General features: G+C 49.8%; 1 protein-coding gene across 2 annotated transcripts in view; it reads left to right on the forward strand.

The window, feature by feature from the left end:
- Fstl4 (follistatin like 4) overlaps positions 1-11372 on the forward strand; it is a 398369-nt gene that overhangs the window by 206189 nt on the left and 180808 nt on the right. For both annotated transcript variants that reach the window (XM_055602883.1, XM_055602884.1), the window contains exon 4: positions 10123-10368. In XM_055602883.1, the coding sequence (XP_055458858.1) occupies positions 10123-10368 (246 nt within the window). The remainder of the gene's footprint in view (positions 1-10122; positions 10369-11372) is intronic.

An 11372-nucleotide genomic window follows, 5' to 3' on the forward strand; every position in this document is an offset into this window, starting at 1 on the left:
AATACCCATGTTCTCAAAACAAAACAAAACAAAAAACCATTAAAAAAAAAAAACAAAACAAAACACCTTGATTCTCTTAGAGTTCGAGTATTTTTGTGTCACTGTTTAAGTTGGCCTTCTCTGGAAGCTTCGGTTCTGTCCTTTCCTCCTTGCTCTGATATCAGGACCTCCTAAGGTACAGTTATTCTCCATGCTTGATCCCTGGGCTGAAGTTCAGACCTTAATGAACTTACAAAGAGCTTACAAATGAGCTTAATGAGCTTACAAATAGTACCTGGTAGGTAACCACTGATGGTGTGAGCCTGTTGTGAAGATAGTTTGCTGGGTCCCTGTGGGGACAATGGAGGAAGCCAGGGTTCCCCAAGAGCTCTTCTGGCTTTGTGGTGAGTAGACCCAGCAAGCCACTCAGCCCACCTGCTAGAGGTTTCTGCCCCACCGTACCTCGTGTCCAAGTTTCCTTTCTGTTGCTGTGATAAAATAGCCAACAAAAGGCAGGGGAGAAAGGGTTTTCTCAAGTTTGCAATTCCAGGGAACAGTCCATCACTTGGGGGAAGTTGTCATAGCTCAGCTCCTCACATCACATCCACATCCAAGAGTGGAGGGCAATGAGTGTGTGCGTGTTGTGCTCAGCTTTCCCTGCTGTTCTACAGCACAGGTCCTAAGCCAGGAAATGCTGTCACCTGTTTTTAGGCTTGATCTCCCCATGTCAAGCAAGCAAGCCCTACAAACAGGCCAACCCGAGCCAGATGACCCCTCACTGAGACCCTCTTCCCAGATGAACTCTGGGATGTGTCAAGCTGACAATTAAAACTCACCAGCACGCCTAGAATCTGGTAGTGTTATTAAGCTCTGTCATGATGTTACAAGATATATGTTTTCGTGGCTGGTTGTCCCACTGAGATAAAAGGAAAGTATCTGAGGAGAAATCGGCACCCTACTGGTAGTAAAATGGTTTGTGTGTGTGTGTGTGTGTGTGTGTGTGTGTGTGTGTGTGTGTGATCATATTCTACTTTTAACCGTTTATTTAGGTATATGGGTGTCTTGCCAGAGAAGGGCTTTGACTCTTCTGGGACCGTAGTTATAGACAATTGTGAGCCACCCATGTGGATTCTGGAGATTGAACCCAGATCCTATGGAAAAGCAGCCAGGGCTCTTAACCACTGAGCCATCTTCTCCTGCCCCGGAAGAGTATGATCAAGACGGAAACCATGCACCTTAGCTCTGTTTCCTGCTGCTGTGATTCAAAATACCCTAAAAACAGAGACTTGTTTGTCTCACAGTTGAAGCGTGTAGCTTATCAGGGCAGGGCAGCAGGAGACTGAGGTATCATTGTATCCCGGTCACGTTGTGTCCCAGGCCAAGAAGCAGAGAATCGTCTATCTGCACTCAGCTCACAGCTCCTCTTTATAGTCTAAGATCCCAGCCTAAGGAATGGTGCCACCTTTTGTGGGCAGGTCATCCCGCCTCAGTTAACCTAAGCCTGCTAATTAACCCTTGGCAAGCCCAGATGATAATTTAAGATAGATAATCTCTCGTCTCGGTGTGCCTGGAGGCTTGCCTCTTATGTGATTCATCACACCACGTTCTGTCATCAAGACAAGTGATCCAATCAAGGCAAAAACAAAATAAAACCTGACCTTGAGGGGACACTTGCATAGTGTGTAAAGGGTCCTAGAAGAAGTTAGCATCCTTTTAGGCTGGTAAATTTCTAGAGATAAAGGGGCAGGAGGTGTTCCAGCCCCTCCCACCGAGCGCCTCTGCAGTAATTCCTGAAATAATTGGAGGCAGCCAGAAGACCAGCGCCCTTTAATCATTGGTTAGTGGAGAAACTAGAATAAAGCCACGTGCTGGGGCATCCATGAGCTGGGGCAGGCTCACGGAAACCAACAACATCTGGTGCCCTCAGCGCTGAGATGGAGGGAACTCAGAGAAGCCAGAGACAGGGGGAGTTCAGGACCTAGAGGGAAAAATGAGGGGCCTGCTGTCAGAACATAAGACTGATGGCAACTAGAGGAGCTTTCCGCCAACGAAAGAACTTGGGGAGAGGAACTTATTTGGATGAAGTACTCTAAAATAAAGCCATTTTATAAACAAAAACACCCCCTGCCCAGGAGCAAAACTCCTTTTGGACTCTGAATTTTTATGCTGCTTTCGTTTGCAAGAAGGTTTCCAAAATAACCCCTCCAAAGCTGGTTCGGATCACTGGAATGAGCAAACAGAAGGAAAAGGGTTAGGATGGCTTCCCTCTGTGGTCTTGTTGTAGCCAGAAGACCTCCGAGTTAAAACACTCTCTCTGACTGAAGTCCTGGGTTTACAGATGGGAGCTGGTTTTCAATCCCAATGTATCTTTTTAGCTTGGTTTCTGGAGGCGGCAGAGTTGCCTCATAAATCCAGGGGCTCTCCTCCCCCTCCCTGTGAGCCATGCCTTCACCAACCAGCGTTGGGTCTCTGCCTGTCTTTACCAGATTTATCTTTACCTAGCTGACTCTGCCAGACCCTAGGCCTAGCTCTGAATATTTGAGAAGCCAGGCCTGGGCTGATATCACAGAGACCTCATGCTGGGCCCTGGTGCTCTGAGGACTGTAGACCCCACCTGACTGCCTAAGGCCCTGGCTCAGGGCCTGCTGTTGGGGAGCACAGTTTCCCCAATTGTATGGCAAAGAGTATAGCAAGCCGGCAAACAGCCAGAAAGAATCCCAGGACAGAACTCAGAAGCTCCGTTAGTGCTTGGGGGAAAGTGAGGACAGTTTTCATTGTCCTCCCACACTGCAGAGGGGAAGACAAATGTTACAATCATTAAAAAAAAAAAAAAAAAAAGGGTCTGGAAGGATAAGAGATAAGCTTTGAACCTCCTGCAAAGTGGGCCTGTGTAGATGAGGATCAGAAGCTGGGCAGTACAGAATTCGTACCCCAGGCACTGGCTCCCACCCCCAGCACCAACCAATAGGGAAGATTAGTTTTTAAGTGATGGATTCTGGGATGTTTTAGTCAATAAAGCGCCTTGTTTGTAAACAGGAAACCTGAGTTTGATCCCCAGAACCCACTTTGAACAGGATGAGGAAGTGGAGACAGGCAGATCCCTGAAGCTGTCTGGCCAGCCAGCCCAGCCTATCTGATATATTCCAAGATTGGTGAGAGACCCTGTCAACAGAAAGGTGAACAGCACCAGAAGAAGACAAGCCGAGGTTGTCTCTAGCCCCCACATGTGCACAGACGCCCTGACACCCGCACACGCACATAGAAGTGCTGATGCCCTGGCCCCTGCAAGGCTGCCTTTGACAGCGAGGTTTGGGGCCTGGTGGGGCCCACGGAGCTAGTTCTCCAGTCAAGCAATGCCTGTCACTGTTTCCTGACAGCTTGTGATTTCAGACTCGCCCAGCTTGGGAGCTGGACAGTTTCCATGCTCCAACCAAATCCTGGGGTAACCGCAGGGGAAGAGTTCTGTGAGGGAAAGACCTCGCTGTTTCAAGTCTGCCTTCTAAACCCAGTCAATACTTTCAATATCAATGTGTTCGCTTCCCTTAAGGCTGGCCTCCTGAAGACGGTCACCACCCACCACGCTCACAGGCACTTGAATGTGACGAGAGCCTCAGGGCTCCCTCATTTCCAGCCCTGTTTGCTCTTCCCATCACTGACTCAGACGGTCCAGTCTCTGCTGCATATCACTCTCCTCTGGTGAATGATCTCACTCAGTCCTCTCAGCCATCTTGTGAGGAACAAACAGGCACCATTCACAATTTTAAATAAGAGAGACAAGGAGGTAGGGAGCTTGCCCTGGGTCACACAGCTACTCCCAAGCACTGAGGAGCACAGGCCTGGTAAATAAAGGGTTAAGTGTGTGGTTACTTGAGGGCAGAGGAGGGCCTGGGCTTCTGGCTCTGGCCCCCTCTCTCTTCCTCTCTCTTTTGTTGTTATAATCTTTATTATTTTTTTTTCTGTTGGTTATGATACTCTCTTTTTTCCACTTTTTTAAATTTATTTTTTTATAAATTACAGTTTATTCACTTTGTATCCCAGCTATACACCCTCCCTCATCCCCTCCCAATTCCACCCTCCCTCCCTCCCTCCCTCCCTCATGTCCTCCGGTGCCCCTCCCCAAATCCACTCAGAAAGAAAGAACATCCAAACATCGGAAGAGGGAGAAAACAGGGAACAGGACAGGAGTCTACCACAGAGGGCCTCTGAAAGATTCTAACCAGGAGGGTATCAAAGCAGATGCTGAGACTCATAGCCAAGCTTTGGGCAGAGTGCAGGGAATCTTATGAAAGAAGGAGGAGATAGAAAGATTTGGAGAGGGCAGGAGCTCCACAAGGAGAGCAACAGAACTAAAAAATCTGGGTACAGGGGTCTTTTCTGAGATTGATACTCTGACCAATGACCATGCATGGAGATGACCTAGAACCCAACCCCTGCACAGATGTAGCCCATGGCAGCTCAGTCTCCAGGTGGGTTTCCTAGTAAGGGGAACAGGGACTGTCCCTGACATGAATTTGGTGGCTGGCTTTTTTATCACCTCCCTCTGAGGGGAGAGCAGCCTTACCAGGCCACAGAGGAAGACAATGTAGCCAGTCCTGATGAGATTTGATAAACTAGGGTCAGATGGAAGGGGAGGAGGTCCCCTCTCTCTTGCCCACAGCACCTCTGCAGAGAGCAATCTCTCTAAAGCCAAGCTTAGTTATCTGGAGCCCCATTTTCCTCCTTGAGTCTCTTTGTGAGGTTGAGGCAGACACCCAGTTTGGCTCGCTGGGAAAAAGACATCTTCATAGTGTCACACTGGTGCCTTGTTTAGCAGGCCTACCTAAGCCAAAGCCCTGACCTAGGCTAGCGGGTTGCCTCTATTCATCTCAACACCTACCATCCATTAACAGCCTGGACTAGGCAGTTATATGTGACCTTAAACATTCTGGTAAAGATGCAAATGATTCATTTGGTGAAGGGTAAGCCTAGAGTTCCTGGTTTTCTCAGCCCATATAGGTCATTCACTGGCAATATGTCATGCCCAATTACCTCGTTTCTTCCTTCTTCCTTCTTCCTTCTTCCTTCTTCTTGCACTGAGCTTCTCCAGTTCCCTTCAAAACCAGCTTCTTCCTCATGTGACCAGGGTTGGGGAGATGGCTCAGCAGGTAAATTGCTTGACATGCAAGTGTGGGGACCTGAGTTCAACTATGTCCAAAGCCAGATGCAGTGGCACATACGTATAAGCCCAGCCCTGGGTAGGCGTAACAGGAGGATCGCTGGACCAACCAACTGAGCTAGCATCGCCTAATTATCAAGCCACCCGCTCCCACCTGGTCCCAGTGAGAAAACCTGACGTGGACTGGGGCTGGAGAGATGGAGAGGCAGAGGTAAGCAGAAGTTGCCGCTCTTAGACAGAACAGAAGCTAGGTTTGGTTCCCAGCACCACAGCAGGTGGCTCACATCTGCCTGTAACTTGAGTCCGCTGGGATCCAATGCCCTCTGCCTCCACCAGCATCTGAGTCCACATGGTACATATAACTTATGTGGGCTCGTGTGCATATGCATAAATAAAAATGAATACGCACCTCCTTAAAACCAACACACTCAAAGGAATGACAGCTGCAGCCCCTGAGACCAATCTCTGGCTTCCGCTTATGAATGTGCATCCTCTCGTGCATACATTTGCACACTCATGGACGGACACACACACACACACACACTGCATAGATGAGCTAGCCCTCCACCCAGCTGCCCATGGTGACCACATGTTTCCTTATGAAGACCTCTGCCAGCAGACGCTGGAGACCGCTTTGCGCCAGGGTAGGGTTCGTGGCAGACGGCAGACAAGATTCTTGAGGTTCTTGGTCCTATGCGCGCTTCTTATCTTCCGCATCCAACTTGCTCCTTTGGGCTCAGCAGTGAGTGATTCCCTCACAGCCTCCCTGTGGCCTCACACAGTGTAGGTCAGGTTGTGGGGTTCCATCCTGAGGTCTTCGTTCTAAGCATTGGTGGCAACCAGGAGGCACATGGCTCTATCTGGGATCTGGAGCAGACACTCCCAAGACCTCCTGAGGGAAAGGCAGGGCCACCACCATCTTGTACCAAGCAGAAGAATTTTAGACATGGAGGAAGCTATACTCAAAGCTACGGGTGAATCAGACTCCCTTCTCTGCATCCAGAAGCGATCCTGGAACTCACCCGCCTTGAACAGCCTCCTGTGGAGTTCAGGCGGTGCTGAGTCGCACCTCCTACACCCAAGCTCAGAGCTCCTGGCCACCAGGTCTGTGACACCCTGATCCAGCATTGTCTTTGAATGGCAGCGGGAGGTCTTCAGCACCAACTAGTACCAATAGATTTGTGGCTCCACCAGCACCCCTTTAATGTCTCAATTCCCATGTCTACCCATGTTCTGTAAATTTAATTAGTGTTGAAAGCACCTTATTTGGCAAGATGATCAGTTTTTAACCTGGGTAAGCCACTTCCTTTATGACTATAAATTAGGCATGTGCTATCTTTTTCACGCATCACGGCTGTCCCCATAAACACTGGAGGCAGTTGCCGGGAGTCTCACTCCGCTACCTTTCCCATTACTGTTTTATCATCATCCTGGTAGGAGTGGGAAATTCATTCTGCTTTAATGACAAAAAGAAAGTGGCAACGAGGGGCTTGCTTAATGAGGAAACTACCTCATGGTCAGCATCTCCACCCATGCCTGTCCCTCGATGCCTAGGCAAACTCAGCTCCCCCTGGGGCCTGCTGTCCACAGCCTTGGTGAGGGACACCCATAGGCCTTTAAAGAGCTCCTTTTGTCTTAATGGCAAATGATTAGGAATCAAATATTTGCCACCAGCTGATTTCCACAGCAGAGAGAGAAGGTGAGTGGTCTCATTGTCGTCCATGGCCACGGGCTGGCACAGGTGTTTTCTTAACTATGACCTCCTCAGAGCTCAGTCTCTGGAAAGCCACCTGCAAGCTAATCACTGTGACCATTGTCCATGGAGCAATGGACAGCGGTGTTTAATAAAATCCAGCCTTTTAAAGAAGACTGCCACGTGTTAGAGATGATCTCTGAAATTCCCTTTCCTCTGCCTCTCCAAATCTCTGGTCCCCCTGACTGAAGAAGGACCCTCCAGGGATATGTCTGTCCTCCATGCCCCAACCTTCCACCTGCTTCCAGGGAAAGAGGGATCCCCCAGAGAATCACTGCATATGACCCCTGTCACCCTCCCCATGCCAACCTCTGACCTGGCACTGGGCCATTAGCACCAGATTACCCTTAAAGTTGTTCTTTCTTAAAACCTGCGTGTTCTGTGGCCGCAGAAGGACAATGGTCCCATACCTGTGGAGCCTCCTAAAGCTAGAGCGAGGGCACACATTCCCTGGAATATTGAGAGGGAGGAGCATGGGCTGGCTATAAGAATACCCCCAAGGGTAAATCAGAGCTAAGAGCAAAGGGGTCACAGCTGGAGAAGAAGCCCCACAGCTGGATCTGAGAAGCCAAAGACTTGAGCTGTTTCTTTCCAAAGTGGGCCATCAGTCAGTTCTGTTTTGCTTGCACAGGGAAGTTTATTGAAACAGCATCTCATGGTAAGGCTTCGCTTCCTTGCCCTGTCTTGGGAAAGAAACAAAAGCTGATCATTTCAGCACTGTGTTAGTTTTCCTCCAGCAGCCGCCAGCGCTTTCCGGAGTGGCCCATTTCCCAGCAACCCAGGAGAATCCTGCTAATCAAAACACACTTGGTAGCAAAGCAACCAGAAGCTCTGTGCATGGAGGCTTCGAGCCCGGGGCTCCTCTGCTACAAGCCTGCTCTCTGCGCCCCTCCCTTCCCACGGCCACTCCTCAGCCTCCACAGAAAAGCTGCTGGGTAGGAGGCTCCAGGGCGCTGAGGAGCCTTTGCAGTGAGGTGGGGACAGTCAGCCAAGCGAATAAAAGCGATTTCCACACCCCGCTCTGGCTCTGCACTTTCAGGCCGCAGAGATATGTTGACCTTCGAGTTTATTATGATGCAAGAAAAAAAAAGTCGATATTTCTTAACTCGCCAAGGTTAGGGGAATTTAAATGAGTTATTGAATCAAGTAGTTAATCTTCCCATAACTGATTTTTTTCCCCCTTTCAAATCTATGATGATGAAAAGCAGGCAACTTAACCCAAAATAGGAATAGAAGGATTCTTGGTTTTCCCCTCATACATGTTTGTCCTGGGGAGTAGAAGCTGGGCCCAAAGGCTCAGTGTTAACAGCCAGAGCCATTTTGTCTGCCAGAGTGTATGATAGATGGGCTTAGTTGCTTATGTGGTGTTTTGGTTTTGGATTTTGGTACATGGTCTTATGTAGTCCAGGCTAGTCTCAAACTCGTTTTGTAACCAAAGCCAGCCTTGAATTTCTCACCCTCCTGCTTCCGCCTCCCGGGATGTTGAGGTTGCAGCTGTGCGCCACCGTGACAAGCTCGGCAGACCGTCGTATCAGAGCCTAAAGCAAGCATATTCCCATAGCTGCGAACTCTGTATCCACATCGTAATTCTTTGAACTTTTGGTTCCTTTTTAAATCCCCAGCATGCCACATGTCGTCACTAATGCCGTGAGGCCATCCCCTAATTCCCTGAATGACTCTCGTACAGCGGAGTATTACTGTAAGCTAATACTAGGTCTAAGTTCTGGACACTACTGTGCCAAGATCCGTGTGTGTGTGTGTGTGTGTGTGTGTGTGTGTGTGTGTGTGTGTGTGTATGTGTGTGTGTGTGTATTGGATATCCAAACAGTGTGGCCACTGCCAATTCCAGTGTCTTGGGCTTCAGCTCCGAAGGTACTAATCATGCTGTAGAAGACTGTTCAGGGGGGGAGGATAAGGCTGGTGCTGGTGATATGGTCTCCCCGATGCCCTCCTCCTTACCACACTTGCTCTCTAGACTCAGCAGTGACTTCCTAAATCAAAGTAGCGTTCCTCAATCCCTCTGCTCAGCTCTCTTTCCTACAACTGTAGCTTTGCCTTGGACATTGGGCGGGAAAAAGGATCCTAGACTCCCATAGCTCCTGGCCTGGTTGTCTTACTTTTAAACAGCCGTGACATAAAACAGCATGGCCAAAGTGACTCACAGAAGAGTTTGTTGGGGGCTTACAACTCAGAGGGTGAGTCCATGGCCATCATGGCAGAAAGCATGGCAACAGGAAGGAAGGTAGGCATGGCACTAGAGCCTTAGCTGAGAGCTCACATTTGATCCACAGGCTCAAGGCAGAGAGAGAGAGACAGAGCTAATTTGGTACGGCATGAGCCCATCCCCAGTGACACTCCTCCTCCAACAAAGCCACACCTCCTGATCCTTCCCAAACAGTTCCACCAACTGGGGACCGAGCATTCAAATACATGAGCTTATGGGGACCATTCCCATTCAAGCTACCACCTTGATCTTATCTAGATCATGGCTTTGTCACAATCCATCTTCAACCAGAATGACCAGGTCAGAGAGAAGTAGAGTTACAACTTACTCATCTTCGGGACCTCTCAGAGACCTAGTACACAGCCTGGCTTCAATTCACCACCTAAGAAAGAAAAGATGGGCGTGATGGCCCATGTATGTAATACCAGCACTTGGGAGGTGGAGGCAGAAGGATCAGGAATTTGTAGCTTGTCTGGGTTATATGAGACACTGTCTCAAAATAAAGAAAAGAGTAAGAGGAGAAAGTGAAAGGCAGAGGAAGGAATGTTCTTGATGCAATTCTAGTCTGTGATTTCAGAGCGCAGGAGCAGTGCTTGCTAGCTCTGTCCTCTGGTCTCAGGCACCTCTTGGTGAGCACAGGACTGGGTGTTTTCATTGATCTCACTGACAGCAAGGAAGAGCAAGCCCACGAAAGCACAAGCCTTCCCCAGGGGCCTTCCCATGGGCTCAGGGATGAGCAGGTGCTGTGTCTGAGATGTTCAGAGCGAATCTCATAACAACACGAGCACCACACAGCAAGAGACCCCTTTTGATTCCTATAGCTGCTACTTGGAGGAATGGGGACTCTATGTACCCAGAGGCCCCCTCACCCCGCCTTGGCTCCCCTCAGCCTCACAAGAAGTTGAGGCCTCTATGTTCCTACTGTTTGTGTCCTGAAAGAGCAACATAGACTGTTTGCAACTCTGTTCTCCAGCCTTGAGCTAACCTTACTCTGTGTGTCTGTGTCCACAGGTCTTTCCAGCCCTGGACTGTCGCCCTCCTGTGGAAAGAAACTCTGCAGCCACAGGAGCAGGTGCTTGCTCAATAGGGCGACAGGGCAGCCTTCGTGCCGCTGTCAGGAGGTGTGCAGGGCCCGCTACGTGCCTGTGTGCGGCTCCGACGGCAGGCTCTATGGGAACCACTGTGAGCTTCGCCGCACAGCCTGCCTGCTGGGCAAGAGAATTGTCAGCGTACACAGCAAGGACTGCTTCCTCAAAGGTAGGGAGAGGGACCCTCGCCCTGCGCTTTAGAGTTCTGTGGTGGGTCTTGTGACTCTCTTTTGACCCCTGACTGAAGTGCTGGGTACACAGGTCATGGATATGGAGGAAGTAAAGAGAAAGATTGGTACATTAACCCAAAAGCAGCAGGGATGCTTTGGTGATGCCTCTTCAGTCTAAGTTCCACCTCCAGAGATCTCCACCCCTCCCCACTCTTGGAGAACAGGATCTAAGGAGGCCAAGCCAAACTCCCAACAGGTGAAGAGTCTAGTAGACACAGCGTATCCACTGGGCATGGAACAGGGTAGGACCCAAGTCTCTACAGGGTGCGTGTCCTTGCAAAGTGGCAGCAGAGACCACACGTGCCCCCTCTGAACACAGTTTCCGTGAGTCAGGAAGCCACATCGTACATATAAAATGACCAGCTGATACCGGCAGAGCAGTCCCCAGCCAGGGGGAAAACATCCCAGTGCCTTGCCTGCCCAGAGATGCTCTGGACAGAATTGCCAAAGAGGGCAGAACACCCCTATGGAGGCAGAGACCAAAGGACTCACCCTGCGCTGGGGTTGGGTGGGAAGAAAAGGGCTGGACAGTAAAAGCCTCGGGGAGGGATTCTGTTTGATGTATCAGTGTTTCCTCAGCACCCAGCACGGTACACCACAAAGATGCTCAGAGACTCACAGGTGCGTGCAGAGGCAAAGGCTAGAGGCTAGAATAACGTTCTGCTGCCGACGAGGCCTCAGCAAGTAGTGCGTGCTGTGGCCTGCAAAAAAAAAAAAAGAAAAAAATGCTTGTAAGCCTGAAGTAAAACACCCACACGTGCATTAAGATTCCTGTGCTATAGAAGCAGAACAAGGCAAGTGCACAGACCTACACTGACTGAGCTAGGGGAAACTAGAGCTGCCCTTGGATCCGGCGATGTCAGAGATCTGCTTTGGATACAGCCGGGCAGGAGGAGGTGTGTGTGTGTGTGTGTGTGTGTGTGTGTGTGTGTGTGTGTGTGTG

This window comes from Psammomys obesus, unplaced genomic scaffold, assembly GCF_907164565.1.
Source record: "Psammomys obesus unplaced genomic scaffold, mPsaObe1.curated_primary_1811, whole genome shotgun sequence".
Taxonomy (NCBI): Eukaryota; Metazoa; Chordata; class Mammalia; order Rodentia; family Muridae; genus Psammomys; species Psammomys obesus.